The sequence below is a fragment of the Leishmania martiniquensis genome, chromosome 20, assembly GCF_017916325.1.
Source record: "Leishmania martiniquensis isolate LSCM1 chromosome 20, whole genome shotgun sequence".
Classification (NCBI taxonomy): domain Eukaryota; phylum Euglenozoa; class Kinetoplastea; order Trypanosomatida; family Trypanosomatidae; genus Leishmania; species Leishmania martiniquensis.
The window spans coordinates 692,501-711,781 of record NC_090155.1 but is presented as its reverse complement, the minus strand read 5'-3'; the positions used below and the strand labels follow the sequence as shown (position 1 = coordinate 711,781).

The 19,281-nt window shown below is 59.7% G+C and overlaps 4 protein-coding genes across 4 annotated transcripts in view; all 4 read left to right on the top strand.

The window, feature by feature from the left end:
- Positions 1-12,534: 12,534 nt before the first annotated feature.
- Positions 12,535-13,788, top strand: LSCM1_06504 (uncharacterized protein; the record flags this gene model as incomplete). Its single annotated transcript, XM_067323928.1, has 1 exon — positions 12,535-13,788. One exon carries the CDS (start codon positions 12,535-12,537, stop codon positions 13,786-13,788), a length of 1,254 nt encoding a protein of 417 aa, XP_067179242.1.
- Positions 13,789-14,776: 988 nt separating this feature from the next.
- LSCM1_06503 (uncharacterized protein) lies at positions 14,777-15,706 on the top strand (the record flags this gene model as incomplete). The annotated part of the gene is made up of 1 exon (XM_067323927.1): positions 14,777-15,706. One exon carries the CDS (start codon positions 14,777-14,779, stop codon positions 15,704-15,706), a length of 930 nt encoding a protein of 309 aa, XP_067179241.1.
- A 726-nt stretch (positions 15,707-16,432) lies between these two features.
- LSCM1_06502 (uncharacterized protein) lies at positions 16,433-18,241 on the top strand (the record flags this gene model as incomplete). The annotated part of the gene is made up of 1 exon (XM_067323926.1): positions 16,433-18,241. The coding sequence occupies one exon, from the start codon at positions 16,433-16,435 to the stop codon at positions 18,239-18,241; it is 1,809 nt and encodes a 602-aa protein (XP_067179240.1).
- A 713-nt stretch (positions 18,242-18,954) lies between these two features.
- LSCM1_06501 (uncharacterized protein) overlaps positions 18,955-19,281 on the top strand; it is a gene marked incomplete at both ends in the record, with an annotated part of 876 nt that continues 549 nt past the window's right edge. Inside the window, one exon of the mRNA XM_067323925.1 lies at positions 18,955-19,281. This exon is cut by the window's right edge and continues 549 nt beyond it. Coding sequence (XP_067179239.1) covers positions 18,955-19,281 — 327 coding nt within the window.

The window sequence follows — 19,281 nt, the reverse complement described above, 5'->3', positions numbered from 1 at the left end:
CCCTGCGGCAACTCACCCGGCGATCATTCGCATTCATTCGTGCATGCTAGAACGCTCACGCAGAGCAGGACATTCGAGATACCCACTTGACTTAAGACTCTAAACTTGAAACATGGAGTGGTCCTTGAGCGATCTCATCACGGCAGTGCAGCCTGAAGTTGTGCAGTGGCGCCGCCACATCCACGAGAATCCATACGTCGCCTATGAGGAACAGCCCACCGCCGACTACGTGGCGGACATACTCAGCAGCATGCCCGCACCGCTGGACATTCGCCGGCTGACGCCGAACAGCGTCGTGGCGGACCTACGGGGTGGCGCTGGCGAGGGCCCCATGTACGCCTTACGCGCCGACATGGATGCGCTGCCGCTGCAGGAGGAGAGTGGCGAGCCCTTCAGCTCGAAGCGGCCAGGCGTGATGCACGCGTGCGGTCACGACGCGCACACGGCAATGCTGCTTGGTGCAGTGAAGGTGCTGTGCCAGATGCGCGACCGCATCCGTGGAACTGTTCGCTTTATTTTCCAGCACGCCGAGGAGGTGATCCCGAGCGGCGCGAAGCAGCTGGTGGGCCTTGGCGTGCTAGATGGCGTGTCCATGATCTTTGGGCTGCACGTTGCTGCGGAGTTTCCCGTTGGCACCATCGCTACGCGGCAGGGCACCCTCTATGGTGCGTGCAACGACTTTGACATTGTGATCCGTGGCGCTGGCGGCCACGCCTCGCAGCCGGAGCTGTGCGTCGACCCGATTCTCACTGCCTCCGAGGTGGTAGCGAGCCTCCAATCCGTTGTATCGCGCCGCGTGAGTGCACTGAAGGCTCCTGTGCTGAGCATCACCACATTTGAAGGCGGGAGAGGGAGCTACAACGTGATTCCGGACTCCGTGCACATGCGCGGAACGCTGCGCTGTCTCGACCGAGAGACTCAGGCCTGCGTGCCTCAGATAATGGAGGAGATCATCGCCGGCATCACAAAGGCGCACGGCGCCCAATACAAGCTGAGCTGGCTGGAGCCCAACATCGTGACGTACAACGACCCGAAGGCGTACGACGTAGTGAAGAGCGTGGCTGAGGAAATGATAGGTAAAGATGCATTTATCATCAAAGAAGAGCCAATGTTTGGCGTGGAGGACTTCTCGGAGTACCAGGCAATGATTCCGGGCTGCTTTTCGTTGGTGGGTATACGCGATGAGGAGTTCGGCTCCGTGCACACGGAGCACAGCTCAAAGTTTAAGATTCGAGAAACAGCGTTGCAGAGCGGTGTGATGATGCATGTAGGCACCATTATGAAGCTGATAATGGAGTGAACGCACCGAACCTCCTTGGCCTAATCGATTAACGCAGGCGGAGGTCGGTGAGGAGAGCATCAAATGTTCTCGTTAAGAGGCTGAAGTTGGCTCGGCCATTCTTTTTTGTTTCGCCGGTTCGACTCATCCGTGCAGCTCAAGACCTGCATTCAGGGGAGATGCACGGGCATCAGTGCGTCCTCCGCTCCCCGGATGCCCTACTGTTCCCCGTTATTCTGTACTTTGCAGCGCCTTCGGTTCCGATCCATCTTTCCGTTTTGCTTCTGCTCTGGCAAACTCTTCTCTCGTTCCGGACGAAGCCGATACGCCTGCCGTCGGGCTCGAACTCCATTCGCTTATGTATATCTTTTTCCCCCTTCCACGGAGCCTTAAATGGAGGCTTGCGACTATTCGTGGAGGCCTCGAGCGAGACGATGATGCGTTAGGAATCGCTTTGGCTGTGCGAGCTCATTGGTCAGCATCTCGCTTTTTGGGGGCATCATTGGTGAATTAGTCACCATTGAGGATTGACCGTAATGTCTTGCGGCTGAGCGTGCGTTTGTAATTGTGGCTGTGTGGTTTTGTCTCTCTTCTTCCGTCACGATTATTCGTTTGTGGTATTTGAACGTAGCGCCGTTCACACCTCTGTTCGTGCATATAGATCCTCCCCTCCCCTCCCAACTCCTTCCGTCTTCGCCCTGCTACTCTGTGCGATTGCCCTTGCTCCTTCGTTGGATCTAGAGAGTACGCGCGCGGCAATACACGGACTATGACCCAATCTTTTGTGGCCTCCCGTTCAGCATAAAAGCCCTTTTGGCTTCCATGTAAGTTGCGTGCAAGCCTACACAAATTGAGGAAGCTCTTCCTCTTGTGATGGAACGTTCGCTCTGTGTTCTGGCCTTGAAGACGGAGAGCCACACCGCAGGGTGTGGCGCGTCAGGGACTCGATACCCTATCGGTGGGGAAGCCCACCAGCCCTTCCTCTCTGTCCTTCCGACTGTCGGGCCACTTCGGCCGGTGGCAGGACCAAGTGCCCACAATGCGGAGAAGTCAGGGCAACGGGTCACTACTGGTGTCGGTCGCCAGGTGCTGGACAGCGTCGCGTCGGTGCAACCGGCGACGGTGAGCGCGCTTGTGCCGCCTGCATGAGAGGGAGAGTGCCAATGTGGCCTAAGCAGGTCCCGCCCGGCCCCCACGGGCAGCTGATGGAAAGAGGCCTGAGGCGAGCTGCGAAGCGGGGGCAGGCAACGCTTGAGGTCGGAGTGGTACTCAGCTGACGAACCCGGCGCGCTGCTGTACCGCGCCTCTACGGCTGCTTTGGTAACTGCGATGGGTCCTGCGACAAGGCGGTGGGTAAAGTGGGACGTAACGCGTGTTCTTTCCATAGCACACAAGTCGAAGCATCAGATGAAGCACTGAACTTCTCCGGATATCTGCACTTCTGTGGGCGCTCACCAAATTTTTGGGAACAGGGAGTTGCGCATGCTCATCTATCGCCGCGTGGTATATGCCATAGGTGCGTACCCAGTATCTAAGCGAGTGCGCCTTTTATGCCTGCTGTGTGCCCTACCAGCTTCCGACTTGAGGCTTACACACAGACTAGGACATGCCATGCTCTGCTTACATATACAGAGCGCACCCGTCGCCATTGTTACCCCCTACATCACCCGTTGTGACTTCTGTCGCCTCGCTTTTTCTCCTCCTTTCCCCAGATTCGCACGTGCACTGAGCAAGTAGATTCTCTGCCTCTCTTTCTTCACCCCATCCGAGCCCTGCCTTGCCACCTGCAAGACAGTCATGACGTCCTTTCTGAGCGGTCTCATCACGGCAGTGCAGCCTGAAGTTGTGCAGTGGCGCCGCCACATCCACGAGAATCCATACGTCGCCTATGAGGAACAGCCCACCGCCGACTACGTGGCGGACATACTCAGCAGCATGCCCGCACCGCTGGACATTCGCCGGCTGACGCCGAACAGCGTCGTGGCGGACCTACGGGGTGGCGCTGGCGAGGGCCCCATGTACGCCTTACGCGCCGACATGGATGCGCTGCCGCTGCAGGAGGAGAGTGGCGAGCCCTTCAGCTCGAAGCGGCCAGGCGTGATGCACGCGTGCGGTCACGACGCGCACACGGCAATGCTGCTTGGTGCAGTGAAGGTGCTGTGCCAGATGCGCGACCGCATCCGTGGAACTGTTCGCTTTATTTTCCAGCACGCCGAGGAGGTGATCCCGAGCGGCGCGAAGCAGCTGGTGGGCCTTGGCGTGCTAGATGGCGTGTCCATGATCTTTGGGCTGCACGTTGCTGCGGAGTTTCCCGTTGGCACCATCGCTACGCGGCAGGGCACCCTCTATGGTGCGTGCAACGACTTTGACATTGTGATCCGTGGCGCTGGCGGCCACGCCTCGCAGCCGGAGCTGTGCGTCGACCCGATTCTCACTGCCTCCGAGGTGGTAGCGAGCCTCCAATCCGTTGTATCGCGCCGCGTGAGTGCACTGAAGGCTCCTGTGCTGAGCATCACCACATTTGAAGGCGGGAGAGGGAGCTACAACGTGATTCCGGACTCCGTGCACATGCGCGGAACGCTGCGCTGTCTCGACCGAGAGACTCAGGCCTGCGTGCCTCAGATAATGGAGGAGATCATCGCCGGCATCACAAAGGCGCACGGCGCCCAATACAAGCTGAGCTGGCTGGAGCCCAACATCGTGACGTACAACGACCCGAAGGCGTACGATGTCGCATTACAGGCTTGTCACGATGCCGTAGGGGAGGAGAACTACCATGTGCGCGAAAACCCCAGTTTTGGTGTGGAGGACTTCTCGGAGTACCAGGCAATGATTCCAGGGTGCTACGTTCTTCTCGGTGCGAATCCGTGTGGCGCTTCGAAGGCTGCACCGGCGCACAACGCCATGTTCCGGGTCAACGAGGACGCGCTTGCGCACGGAATCATGTTTCACGTGAGTGTCGTTCGTCGCCTGCTGATGGACTCATAACCCTTACCTAAGTATGTACTTGCCATGGCGCTCAGTCCTCTATGCGCGGCTTGCGAGTGGAATGAGGAGAGCGTCGCTGCTACAGCCGTTTTCCAGCGGGCGTCAGGTTTCACACCGCTGCTTCAGTTTCCAAGATACCATACTAGATGAATGTCCGCTATTCATCCTCCTCTTGCACTTTTCACAATCGCGAGTACGCGTTTGTCGGTGAGTGTTCACTTCCTTCGCTTGTTTCATCGACTCCCCTCCTATCATCCTCCCCCAACCACACGCACATCAAGGCCGCCATGAGCACCACTCGAGTGCCTTTGTACCCACAGAAGATGCGACTGCTCTTGTTGTACACAGATATTTATTACCGTTCTCTCACGTTGCGTGTTTGCCAGGCTTGTCTCCTTCCCTCCCGGCACTTCACAACCGACTTCTCCCCCTCCCCCCTTTTTTCTTTTCTCTCCACGGGCACCGTGGGCATGAGTACCCACTTCAGTGTTTGTTTGCCTCTCTTCAAGTCCCCACTCCGTTCCACACATACACAGAGGGAGACAGACCAAGTTTAGGCGGGCGGAAAAGATCATTGACGGAACGTCTTGCATTTAATTGTTGTAGCGCCTCTGCCTCTTTTCCTTTTCCTCTTCTCTTCGGGGCGCTGCACCACACCCTTGGCAGGCCCCGCACACACATCTCACAGAAGCAGGAGACAGCGGCTGCAAGACGCAAAGCGCACACATGCGAGCCGAAAACCAGTCAAAGCACAGGGAGTGCTCCTCAGCAGTCCTCATCGACGCAGACGCTGCAGCGCTTACCATGTCTTGAGCCATCACTTCCCCGTAGAAGTTGTCGTTTTCTGACAGTAAAGCCAAAGGCTCGTATGCTTATGAAGGGAATACGAGCCGTATGGAAGCGACTGCCTCATCTTTTCCCGCCTGCTGCGCTCTACCAGCGAGCAAAGCAACCTGACTGCAGTGTCTTGGTCCTATGTCGCTCATAATTTCCGCAGCTGCCGTTTGGCCTCGTCGACTACGTCTCAACACATTACTCTCCTCTCTGGCCCCTATTCTCTCCATAAGAGCTTCAGCCCTGTCACACCCTCATCAATGTCCTTTGTCCAAACGCTCATCACGGCAGTGCAGCCTGAAGTTGTGCAGTGGCGCCGCCACATCCACGAGAATCCATACGTCGCCTATGAGGAACAGCCCACCGCCGACTACGTGGCGGACATACTCAGCAGCATGCCCGCACCGCTGGACATTCGCCGGCTGACGCCGAACAGCGTCGTGGCGGACCTACGGGGTGGCGCTGGCGAGGGCCCCATGTACGCCTTACGCGCCGACATGGATGCGCTGCCGCTGCAGGAGGAGAGTGGCGAGCCCTTCAGCTCGAAGCGGCCAGGCGTGATGCACGCGTGCGGTCACGACGCGCACACGGCAATGCTGCTTGGTGCAGTGAAGGTGCTGTGCCAGATGCGCGACCGCATCCGTGGAACTGTTCGCTTTATTTTCCAGCACGCCGAGGAGGTGATCCCGAGCGGCGCGAAGCAGCTGGTGGGCCTTGGCGTGCTAGATGGCGTGTCCATGATCTTTGGGCTGCACGTTGCTGCGGAGTTTCCCGTTGGCACCATCGCTACGCGGCAGGGCACCCTCTATGGTGCGTGCAACGACTTTGACATTGTGATCCGTGGCGCTGGCGGCCACGCCTCGCAGCCGGAGCTGTGCGTCGACCCGATTCTCACTGCCTCCGAGGTGGTAGCGAGCCTCCAATCCGTTGTATCGCGCCGCGTGAGTGCACTGAAGGCTCCTGTGCTGAGCATCACCACATTTGAAGGCGGGAGAGGGAGCTACAACGTGATTCCGGACTCCGTGCACATGCGCGGAACGCTGCGCTGTCTCGACCGAGAGACTCAGGCCTGCGTGCCTCAGATAATGGAGGAGATCATCGCCGGCATCACAAAGGCGCACGGCGCCCAATACAAGCTGAGCTGGCTGGAGCCCAACATCGTGACGTACAACGACCCGAAGGCGTACGAAGTAGCAAAGGCTGCGGCGGTACGCCTGGTTGGTGAAGACAACTACCATGAGCTGCCTACTCCTCTTCTGGGAGTGGCTGACTTCTCGGAGTACCAGGCAGTGGTGCCTGGCTGCCTGTGCTGGCTAGGTGTAGGGGTGAAGGGTTTAGGCAACGCCAATAATCACAACTATCGCTCAAAGTTCCGCCTCAACGAGTCGGGCATGGAGGTGGGAGTGAAGCACCATGTGCTCGTCGTCGCGTCCCTCATGATGCAAAAAGAGTACACCAAAGTCGAGCACGCGTGTGCCTCCACGTCGCATTCCTGAGCGCTCGTATTTGCTCCTCGTCGCCCCCCACCCCCACATGCGCCCCGTCACCTCAGCGCGTGGGTACCGTCAAGGAAGGGCGGTCCGTACCCATTCGGCGTGGAAAATCCTTGTGCGCCGTGCAGCCTGCCCACAGGCACGGCTGCCGACTCTCAGTGCCAGCGGACCGCTCTGGGCGGGCGCTGCGCCGCAGAGGCTTGTGACCTGCACGAGACGCTCGTCGCTGCTGCCGCTCCTCGCCCTTGCTCATACACGCACGCACAGGGCCTGTAAGGTACCTTGTCTCTCATGCATTGGGTACGCTGGCGCAGCGGGCGGAAAGGGAGCGGAGCGGTGGCATCTTCGCGCTCATTCCGTAGGGCATGCGTAGGGGTGTGTACAGCCCTCTTCGTGCTGCGAAGGACGAGGTCGCAGCCGTGGTGTGGCCTGGCTCTGCGGCGACGACCCTCTTAGGCGGGCGCGCACGAAGCGACGACCCCGCCAGGGCGAGGCTGCTTGAGCTCGATCGGCTCCCTGTCAGACACTCGGCGTACGCAGGCGGTGAAAGACGCCTCGGCACGGCACGGCGCCGGCGGGGCCCGAATCACGCTAATCTCGCAGCAGAAACGGGAAACTGCGCCGCGCAGCGACAGTGAGGCGCAGGCATGCGAGCCTCGGAGTGCCGCGCTGGCCCCGACCGCCGCAGCATCACCGCGCATGCACAACTGCAAGGTGGCACTCACAGATGCGGCCAACTTTCTTAGCGGGGCTCGTCGCTAGAGCCTCTGGGGGCGTCGCCCCCACCGGTGATGTCGCCTATCGCCCGCTCTGGAGGCCAAGAACTGATGTGATTGGAAGCTGCCCTCGAGAGGATGCCTCACGCGCCGCCGCCCTCTCTCCGACGCACGCATCAAAGAGTCCCATCTTTCTAGCCTCGGCGGGCGAGTGCAGCCCTGCAGCGTCCTCACATCCCCCTGCACACACACCTCCGGTGCCCCTCGATCATGAGCAGGCATGCCGGTCAGTCGCATGGCGCTCTGCATACACCGGCAGGGCGACAAAGCGGCGGATGCCCGAGTGCAAGAGAGCGTAAGACTCCCGCCCGCTGGTGAAGATGCACCAGCAGCAGTCAGCGCGACATCCGGCACTCCATCCCCCCCCTTGCCTCCCGCTCCACCCACCCGCACATGCAGACCCGCCTGCCTTGGCTACGACGGCGCCCGGTATGCCATGCGAGATTCTCGGCTCGCTCGACGCTCAGAGCGCACCTCCTTCCACGGAGCGATGTGGTCGCAGACGTCTGGCTTGCGTTGCATCGGCCTCGCCCCCGTCGGGTGTCTATCACTGCCTCCCCTTGCTGTGTGCCCTCAGGTCCAGACGGTGGGCTGTGCGAGCGCAGGCGCACGTCTATGCGCGGACCCCCTGCCGCTGCAGACGTGGAGCAGCGCCCGACCTGCCGCGGCATGCGCTGAGGTGGCGGAGGAGGGCCGGGAGCACCCCAGACGGCAACGGCGTCCCGAAACCGCCCCCTGTACGTTCCTGCGCGAGCGCTGCCGAGCGCGGCCGGCATGGCGTATCGTGCCCGAGCAGTGCGCTCAGAGGTGCGCTGGGCACGCGTGAGAGGCGAGAAAGGCGCGCGGCGACTCAGACCCGTCGGGCCCAAAGTGCACGAGCGCGCGAGTGATGCGGCGTCTGCCACGTCGGACCGGATGGGGCTGATGAGGCGCGGGCGCGGCGAGCGGTATGAGGCGACCGCCGAGTCCGCCCGACCCTCACGTGAAGTGTCTCCGCGATGCCGAATGCCGACGGTCCGGGGCGACTCGGGCCGAGGGCCGGCAGACCGGCGGGGCGCGGGGTCTCCGAGGGCCCTGACCTGCGGCTGCCCGACATCGACCATGAGCTCATCCGGCATGCACCCAGGCCACCCGCCCTGCTACCGGGACCACAGGCGCCACTGCCCGTGCGCTCGAGCAGGGCCCTGGGCGCGGCCCGCCTGAGTGACGGCGTGTAGCCGACGCAGGTCCGTCTAGCAGCGATCGCGCAGCACACATCTGAAGACGGGACAGGGACAGGAAGCGCGTGCTGGGCGCACGGCCCCCGTGCACCACGACAGGCGGATCGTCTCTGAGCACGCGGATTCGCCTGTGGCGCCACGGGGGCGGGGGATGCGTGGCTGCATGCGCATCTATTGTGCCGGCGCACCCGCGGTGGTGGTCGTGGTGATGGGGGGAGGGGGGGCAGATGCGTTCGAAGAGGAAACAGAGACCGCTTCACTGAGTTTCAGCCTTCCTCCTATGCCTCCACCGATCTTACGTTCGCTCCCACTCCTGCCTACGCCCCGCCTCTGTGCTGCAAGGGAACTTCTTTAGTTTCTGGCGCCGGTTGGGGTCAACAGCGCGGTACGGCTGTGCTCCCCCGCCTCAGCCTCAGCCTCTCTTGGCCCCTTTGACCCCCTCCCCTCCCCTTTCACCGAAAAGCTTCTAGACGCTCACTCTGCTTCTCTGCTGTGGTATCCCTCAACTGCAGCGGCGTGCAAGCGCGGAGGCCTCTCTCCCTCATCCTCTGCTCTCCCGCTTCTCCGCAGTCGTGTGTGTATGTGTGTGTGCGACCATTTGGGTCCGAACGCCCTCGGGGGGTCTGGGGGAACGGTAGTGGTGTCGCGAGTGGTGGTGAACACGCACCGGGACGTATCGCTTATTCAATGTCTTTCTGACGATGCGGTTCCCTTCTGTGTTTACACGAATAAAGTATCCCCTCTGTGGTGATGATAGCGCGCGGTAAAATTCACCATGTGCTGGCGAAGGGTAACGGCGACGTTGGCGGGGCCCGGTGCAGCGCAAATGAAGGCAATTCATATATATTCATATAGATTGCCCTCTTTGGCACCTTCTCGCTCTTGTCGCTGTCGTCGGTTTCCCTCTAGCGGTCATCACTGCCGTTCTCATGAGTTGCGCAGCGGTATTGGAGCTCTTGTTTTATTCCCCTTCTACCCCCCCCTCACTGTCATCAATCACTTCTCGCATAGTGTCGCAGCGCTCGATTGGTTTTTTCTGCGCGCGGCCACTGCTTCGAAGGAGGCGCAGATAGAGATGTGGGGAGAGGGGAGAGGTGAGCAACTCCCTTTTTGTTGGCACCTTCTCACCGTCTTTTTGCGCTAGCGTCGCGCTCCTCCGGTCTTGCTGCAGCGTACGTTTGTACGATGGGCGTGTGTGCGCGCACAAGATGGAAAGGGGTGTTTTCCTTGTTGAAGTCGTATGAGGCCATCATTGCCATTTAGCGATGATTGACGGCTGCTGCTGATGTGGCGGTGCATGCGGCCCGGGCGGGCGCTTCATCACTCAATCCCTTAGCGTTCTTCTCTTTATGACACTGCTACGTTTAGAGGGCATCGCCTATGGTAGTGTGCCCGTTGTCCGCTTAACACTCTTATGCTGTACATAGCCTCTCTCTCTCTCTTTTCTGCGAGTATCTGTACGTTGTAAACAAAAAAAGAAAAACCCCATTTGCTCCGCTCCTTACCTCAGTGGATGTCGTGCAGCTTCTGGCCGGCAGCAAATGTCTTCTCTGTGTGTGTGTGTGTGTCTGTGCGTGCGTGTGTGTGTTTCATCGCCGCCACCGTTTCTTTGTGTGCATATTTGGCAAAGCCGCGTCTTCGTTTTTTTCGGATCGCATGAAGAGGGTATGGTAAGTTGTTACGCACATGTACACACACAAACACTTCTGCACAGCTCCGGTGTGGGCAGTGCTCGCAGAGGTCACCGTTGGCATGCGGCCCCGGCAGCAAAAGAGGAGGCAAATCTCCCATGCGATGTGATCGTCCTCGCCCTCTCTCCCACGCTATGCAGCGTGCCTCCGCCCACAAGCACAATAGGTGGGGGAAGGGGTAGGGTAGGACGGAACCTGCTCTGCACAGAATCGTTGCTTTCAGCTCCAGGTCTCGCTTTGGTTGCCACGTGCTCTCTGTATGCGCATTCGCTAGCATGCATGTGTGTAGTTATGTGTGCGATAGTATGTCTCGCACTTCTCCGCCCTTTTCACTTCTCTGCGCGTTCACATTCCTATCGAGGCACTGCCGGTGCAGAGTGGAGCAGCGGTCATTGAACGGCGAGGCGCTTCTTCGGGGAGGAAAAGGGAAGGAAGAAGCGCACCCAAGCTGTGGAGGTAGTGTGGAGCCTCTCGGACGGCTGGCGAAGAAAAATAGTGGAGAGTCTTCAAAGGATCGCTCTTGTTTGGCAAATGCCGTTGGCAGCCTCTCGGGCCCTCCTACAGCAAGCGGGAGACACGGCCGCCGCGCTTTACTGGATGCGTCGCATCGCCTCGCGTGTACCGGTATCCGGGCTTTCAGGGCCTCAGCTGCAGGCGCTCGTGGAGGATGAGTTCCCGTCGTTTTCGCCTTCTGACGTCGGCGCCGTGACGCTGAAGGAGGCGGTGTTGAGGTTTCCCGACCTGCTGAGTGTGGAGAATGACAGCCACCTGCAGACCCAATGGCTTGTGCGGCCCGCTCACGCGCCAGGGGCGCAGAAGTCTGCGTCCTCTTCTCCAAAGCCCACTGAAACGGATGCGCTGTCATTGATGAAGATTCAGCAGTTCTGCGTCAAGCGCGCGCGTCTGCATCACAACAGGTATATGCCACTTGAGTACGTACTCGCCAAGGCCGGTATCAATGATGCGCGCATTGTGGAAGCAGTACTGAATCACGCAGACGCTACAATTGAAGTGCAGGCGGGTGTGCGCATAAAGCCAAAGCGCACGCCGCGTGCAGTGGTGGCCTTCGTGGATGGGGATGCGCTTCCCGCCGTTGCCGTAGATGAAATGTGCAATGAGCTCAACGTAGTAAAGGAGTCCAGCATTGTGACTATTGTTCGGCAGTCGGGCAGTCATGCGCTCTCTGCTGTGGACGTTGTGTGCCCCAACGCCGTGCCGACTTACTTGAGCATTGAGAAATACGCACACGAGCTCCGGCTGCGGAGGCCAAATGTGCGTCGTGACATTGTGTACATGTGTGCTGCTTCACAGTTCAGCACCTACGCAGATCATGTGGCTTTGTTGAACGACTTCCCCGACGCGGATGTCTACGTGTGCTGTCCGAGCATGGTAGCGCTGGTTAAGCCAAAGAAGGTGATACCGTTCGAGTGAGGCCGGATGCCGCGCGGAGTAGATCATCATGATTGCCGGCGCTTTCCTGAGTGAGTAAATTATGCGTTGATGCTGTGGGTGTTGCGCAGGGCATGTCTTTTGCAAGCATCGGCGTATTCGCTCCATCTCGTGCTCTTGGGTTGGCCGAGGGGAGAGGGGCAGCGCCTATTCTGCGTTGCAGAGACAGCGTTGGGCGGTATGCGCTGCCACAGACGACTTGTGTGTGCTGTCTGTTATTGGATATATCCTGTCACTCTTCTCTCAAAAAAAAAGGAGGCGGAAGGGGTAAAGAAGCGACGGTGAAATGTGGTGCGGCGATGAGCTCGGTAGGTGTGACGGTTGCAGCAGCCGTAGCAGCTGTCGGGCCCACAGGTGGCGACCCCGGCCAGCGCTGAGGGTGATCAGACGGGAGCCGATCCGTCGGACAGTCAAGCACATTTCTCTGACCTTGGCAAGTTGGACAACGGCTGCCTCTCTTCCCTTTCGTCCTCGTCCTTCATCCTTTACCAATGCCCTGCGCGCGCGTGCGTGTGTGCCTTTTCGGCTGATGTTTCCCTCTTCATTGCCGATTTCTGACAGCCGTCTTTCTCTCTCTCACTCTCTCTCGCTGTGGACGCCGGATGCACTCGCTCATGCGTGCCGCGCACGGGGAAGCACGCTAAGAGGGGACAAGAGTGGGCAGCTCATCCTTGGCGGGCTCACAAGCATCTGCTCAGCATTCTTGGGCCTCGCGACAGGCGGTGTGTGACAGTCCTCAAGTGAATCTTGCGAGGACGAAGCCTATCAGGCCATCGGCCTTGGTTATTGTATGCGTGCGCAAAGATGTTCCGGCGATGCGGGATGGCGCGGCTCGTGCGTCAGTCCTCCGTTCTTTTCTCGGAGGGAAAAGACGCACTATTCGAGCGATACAGCGAAATCGAAAACGCCCACTGTAGGCGGATTGAGGCGCTGAAGAGTTCTGGCCTCTTCAACGATGAATGGATCGCCACGGAGAAGGTGCACGGCGCCAACTTTGGCATCTACTCAACAGAGCATGGAAAGGTCATCCAGTACGCGAAGCGGAGCGGCATCATGCCGCCGCAGGAGCACTTCTTTGGGTATCACATTCTGATACCTGATCTCGTGAGGTATGCCCAGCAAGGAAGAGAACTGCTCACGGAGCAGCTCGGCACGTCACCCAGCACCGTCATCATTAACGGTGAATTATTTGGTGGCAAGTACGACCACCCGTGTGTGCCGAAGCGGCGGCAGAGCGTGATGGTGGCCGGCAGGCCGCGTGCCATTATGGCTGTGCAGAACAACGCCTTCCCACAGTATAGCCCAGACCTGCACTTCTATGCCTTCGACATCAAATACAGGATGACTGAGGAAGAGGACTACCGCACCATGACGTACGACCAGGCCATGGCCATCTTCGAGAAGATTTCAGGACTTCTCTATGCGAAGGCTATTGTTCGAGGACCGTTGAGCAAAGTTGCCGCGTTTGACGTAGAACATTTCGTCACGACGATTCCGCCATTGGTGGGAATGGGCGACTACCCCCTCAAGGGAAATTGGTCAGAGGGCCTTGTCGTAAAGCACTCCCGTCGCGGCGAGCCGGGGTTCGACCCAAGGGGACTCAGCATAATGAAGTTCAAGTGTACCGCCTTCCAGGAGATCTCGACCGACCGCCGCCAAGGGCCGCGTTTAGACGAGTTGGAGGAGGTGCGGCGGCAGTCCATTCTAGTCTCCGGCGCCCAGCTGCCGGACATGGAGAGCGTCATTCGCAACTCCAAGGTGCGCCAATCAGCACAGCATCTGCTGGACCACGTGTGTGAGAATCGCCTTCAGAGTGTCCTGTCGAAGATCGGTACAGACCCGTTCGAGACACAGTCCATGACCCCCACAGAGCTCTCCACGCTGCTTGCAAAGGATGCGCTGAAGGACTTCTTGAAAGAAGCGGATGCGAGGATCGTCAATGCACCGCTACTCGTACGCCGAGAGATTACACGCTACGTTCTTTTCGAGGCGCGCAAGTATGTTGCCAGCCGGTGGAAGGACGTAGTCGGTCAGCAGAAGGATTCGGACAGGGCGTGATGATGGCGGCAGTCCCTTGCTGTGCGTCTCTTCGCTTTCCTTCTCCCTACGGTTGTGCGCACGGCGCCTCTGCTGTGGTGTGGGGACTGATGATCATCATCGTGGCAGTTGTGATGCACAGGGTAGAGGTGCCTTTGTGCTGCTCTAGTGACAAAGCGCTTCGTGTCAGCGACGAAAATAGGGGTGAGGGAGACTATGCCCCTATGCCTCTGCCCGCTTCAGTTAGCGAACGCCTACGGCACAAAATGAAGCCGGAGGATCGGTGTTCGTCGCATGGGCAACTTGCGAGCCGGTGCTGCTACTTCCCGCGGGCAAAAAGATCAGCAGAGTAACTCTCTCTCACACTCTTGTCGCTGGCCCGCATCTCCTCGCCCTCCTTTTTTTCCTCTGCTCCGCCGCGTCTCACGCGTTTGTCCGCGTGCTTTGCCCCTCGATCGCTAACGTACGTGCAACTCCTCTCACCCCTTGTTCTCTCAACCGTACATGTTGGCATGCCCACCGCCCTACTAGTTTCGCTCAACGCGCGCAGCGGTGCGGCTGCGCATATCTTCATATACTCACGAAAACGCACGCGCACGTCTCCAGCTATATATCCACTACCGTGCCAGCTTCCCCCCGCCTCGATCCTCCATCTCGTCAACCTTGTAAGGGCGGGGGGCACACCACCAGACAGCAGCGTGGCACTGCGCGAAGTCGACGCTTCACCGTCTGTATTCCTCTGCCCCCGTCCCCCTTCCCCGCCTCTTCCCGCCTTCTCCCCAAGGAGAGGTCTGAATTGGTAAGTTGCGCTGGCAGCATTGTTGGGAAGAGCGTACGCCACTGAGAGCGGAGAAGAAACGGGGGACACACTGAGTGGAGGCACTTCTTCTTTCGCTCTTCGCACACACACGCACCCGTGAGGCATCCGCAACAACCCGAAGTGGACTCTCCTCTGTGTGAAGCAGCCCCTCCACACGACCTCGTCAGTGCGCTCTAAAGGCGCGCAGCCATGCGGGTTCTGCGATGCGGCTCGGCAGTAGTGCCTGGTAGGGCATTGGCCGCTGCTACTGCCGTCAGTCAGCTCCGCTGGACGGCGGACGAGGCGCGCGCACAGGTGCCACGAAGCTGTGTGCTGGCGCGGTGGACAGGAGCCGGAGCAAAGGCAGCGGACGCAAATCGAAGCCTATTAGGCAAAGGCATGAGCTTCGCCTCTGGCCTGCTGCGCGATGCCTCCCCCTCCACCCGAAGCGCCTCTACAAACGCGGCCATCGGCTCCACCGTAGGCGACGTCCTATGGGACTTGTGCGAACGCATGGACTACTACGTTCAGTACAATATTCCCTCTAGCTGGCGAGTGACGGAGCTGCTGCGCGACAATAGCATTGCCATCCAGTGTAGTCCTCCGCCGCCCATAGAGGCGACGGAGGGGTCTGGTGCCGCAGTACACGGCATTTCGCTCAACTGCTTTGCATACAAGCAGCGCGTGAAGCAGGCAGACAGCGTTCGGCTTCTGCACGTCTTCCTTAAGCGCTTTAACGCATCGGTGAACAACTCGCTGGAGGTGCTCTCCGAGGGTCACCCACCCCTGCCGTCACCTGCCGAGATGCGGAGGGCCGTCAATGGCACCAGCGGTGGTGCCCTTCATGCCGGCATGGCGGCGAGCACTCAGGCAGGTGGCGCCGGAGCTGAAGAGGGCACGTGTGAGATGCTCGCCAAGCAGCTGAACAGCGCCGTGGCGGAGGTCACTTTTACGCCAGGCCCCGGTCAGCCACTTGCTCATGGTCTGTGTCGCGCTTTCTACAACTCCAATGGTCGATTCCACTACGTCATTATCGTTGCGGTGCCGGAGGAGGAGTACGCCAACTCGCTCGACCTCATGATCCACGCATTGGTTTCAGTTGTGGAGAGCCGCGTGGAGGCTGCGGCGAGGCGGACATAACGGTGGCTACGGCGGGCGGTGAGATGGCATAGTGGGGAGAACAGGACTCTTCGCTCGCTGACTTCGGAAAGGGGGCGTCCTTCCCTCGCGTCGCTCCTTCTCCGCATTGCCCATTCTTCCCTTAGCGCCACCGACTCCTCCTCTTCCTCCCACTGCAGAGTCTGCCTCTTCGCGCTCGTTTACAATTTCTTCACAGTGGCTGCCCACACACCCGCTAGCGCGTTCCTGTACGTGCCAGTGTTTGTGTGGGCGTATGGGGGGAAGGGGCTTAGGGAAGAGGGTGAAGGTCGACGCGGCAGAGGCACTGTGTCATGACGCCAACCACGAGTCGCTCCCTTTCTTCTTCCATGTTTCTCCCCCTCGTGTGTGTGTGTGCTTCTCTTTCAGTCCTTCTTCGCGCCACCTCTGTGTTGGCCCCTCAGGCAAATACGGCACCTCAGAGGTGCCCGAGTGTGTACGGGGGGGGGGCGGGTGTGCTGTCGCGTAGCAATGACAAGAAGAGCGATGGGCAAATCAAAAAGCTTCGCACCCCTCGCTGAGACGACCAAGTGGAGAGGGCAGTGACTAAGTGAGACGGGTTAGATTTGTCTCCGCGTAGCCCCCCAGCGCCGCTTCACTGGGTAGCTCTCCCTTTCTCACCTCCACAATATCGGTGCATGCACCTCACCGCCTTCCATGCGTCCTCCCTACTCCCCACAGCCCTCTCTTCCCAATACAGCCCTAGTCATGTCCGCCCCACCACCACCTCTTAGCGCTGAGGGGCGCGGTGCAGTACAGCTTCACGAACACAGCAATGCCAATCTCCTCAAGATCAACACCCATGACACGTACTCCACCGCAGGTGCCATCAAGAGACTCATTACGAAAGCTCTGCCAGCGGAGCAGCGCGAGGCGCCACCGCAGCCGCTTCTCAAGGGACTCATCCGCATCAACAAGAACCCCAAGAACGCCCACGTCTTTATGGCCTTCGAGACCCCCGAGGACCGCGCTGCCGCCTCCGCCGTGCTGCAGACCATCTCCCACCGTGGCCGCATGTGGGTAGAGGTGCCTGTCTCATCACGCGACCTGGAGCTCACCCACAAGGGTGGTGCGAAGCGCCGGCGCGACAGCGCCTACGGCGAAGGGCTTCGTAAGCTTATGCAGTATGAGCACCTCAGTATGGAGGAGCAACTGGACCGGAAGAAGCGTCACTGCCTCGACGTGATGCGAGCAATTATGCCCCCCTACGTGTACGGCGACGACACCTTCCAAGATCGCTTTGTCGGCATCTTGAAGAGCCCCGCGACGGAGGGCTACCGTAACCACGTCAACCTGTCCTTTGGGTTCTGCGCAGACGGCACCACGCCGGCATTGGGCTTTCAGGAGGGCTCCCTTGTGGAGGGCACGGCCGCCATCCTTCCCGCCACGCTGCCCAGTAAGGATATTGTGACGATGAATGCTGCCGCGAAGGTGGTGGCCGCAGCGCTGATGGACGTGTGCCTGGAGTTCAGAGACGCCGCGAAGGGCGGCCTCGATGTCTTCAACAAGGTCAAGGCCAGCGGGTTCTGGCGCAAGCTGCAAGTACGCCACAACGTAAAGGGCGAGGTGATGATGGACGTAGAGGTGGATGCGGCCAGCGCGACAGCGGACGTGTGGGCAGCGGTGCGGCAGCGTCTCGTGGAGACCTTCACATCTGAAGAGTTGCGAGCCAAGCTGATTGCAGCGACCGGGCTCTCGACAGCGACCGTAGTGAGTCTCCAGTGCCATGCACACACAGGAATCAGCTCCCTGCCCTCTGACACGCCACATGAGGTGTTGTATGGCACACCCACTCTCACCGAATACCTTGCTGGGCTGTGCTTCGAGCTGAGCCCGACAGCGTTCTTTCAGGTCAACACACCGGGCATGGAAACGATGCTGGCAAAGGTAACTGAAGTGGCTGAATTATCGACGGACACGACACTACTGGACTTGTGCAGCGGCACTGGGTCCATTGGGCTGGCGCTATCAAAGTACGTGAAGCGTGTCATTGGTATCGAGCTGGTCGAGTCAGCCGTCTCGAATGCGCGTCGCAATGCCCAGCAAAACGGTATCACCAACGCGGAGTTCCATTGTGGGCGTGTGGAGCACATGCTCCCCTCTGTGATCACCAGCCTACCGGCAGAGGACCGCGGGGACATTATCGTCATCCTCGACCCGCCCAGGGCTGGGGTTAACAGCATAGTGCTCAAGTGGATTCGCGGTATGGACACGATACGGCGTGTGGTATACATCTCCTGTGAGCAGACGGCGTTGGTGCGGGACTGCCCTGGGCTGACAAAGCACAGCACGAAAGCGTATCGCGGCACCCCGTTCGAGGTGACTGCAGCGTTTGCTGTCGACCTTTTCCCGCACACGCATCACGTGGAGATGGTCACGGTGCTTACGCGTCGCCCAGAAGGTGCTGATGCTTCTACAAGCGAGTCAGCACCACCCCCGGTTCCGGTGAGCGCGGAAAGCACGGCCCAAGACGAGGACAAAGCTGTCGCCAACGGTGACGGCCACTGTGTTGTGTAGCGGAATCCCAAGGGGGGATCGCTGCACATAAGAATGGCAAGCAGAAAGGCCTGCACGTGCGCGTGCCGGTAAGAGAGGCAGCTTGGCGGGTGTGCGCCTGTGGCAGACGCTCTCGCTAAAGATCGGTTGTGTTTTTCTTTCGCACCTTTCCTATGCACGCGCGCGTAATGTCGGTATCTGGCCAAAGGGTCATCGCCCGCTCAGCCTCCCCCCTCTCTCCCGCCGCTCGTGGGGAAAAGAGGGACGGCTTAAAGAGAGCGAAATGCAAGGAAAAGGGTGTAAGTGGCTATAGAGAGAGAAGAGAGCGGCGTGCTTAGGGCTGGGCTCCCCCTCCCCTAACCCCCCCCACCCCCATCCTCCTCTACCTCTGCGCGTCCAACTACCTTCGCTCTCCCTTTCTCTTTCTTGTTCTTGCGCACACTTTCGCACACCTCGCGCATGACCTTGTGGAAGTGGCCACAAATCTCCGCATATAATCACTGCCATCTCCCTCCCCGCAACTTCGGTAGGGTACCCACAGCGCAGCTGGCCAACACGCATTTCTCTACTTTGGTCACCACCGCCTCAGCAGTGCTCTTCGATAAGCTCATCCGTACGACTGCTTCGCGTGCAGAGCGCATTCACCCCTTTTTAGAGGGCCTTTGCATCCTCCTTTGACGGTGTGTGTGTGTGGGTCTCTCTCTACGCCCCCCCCTACGTGCCTCACCACGAGAATGTCTGCTTGGTCCAGTCGCAACCTGGCCGCGATGCTCAAGGAGCAGAAGGCCTCTCCCGCCACGGCGGTGGCGCCGGGCGACACTGCGAAGAACGGCGATGCGCCGAAGCGCCCGGTCGTATCGATTGAGCCGAAGAAGCCAGAGATCCCCGCACCCGTCGCGGCGGCACCTGTGGTGACCAGCTCCGCGCCTGCTCCTGAGTCTGTGCCAGCCGCCGCGCCTGCTGCTGGGCCGGAGGCGTACACCTCCATCGGCCCAGTATCGATGCCGCAGGCGCTCGCCAAGCTGGTCATGCCCTCTGAGTTCCGCTTCACAGGTGCTGTC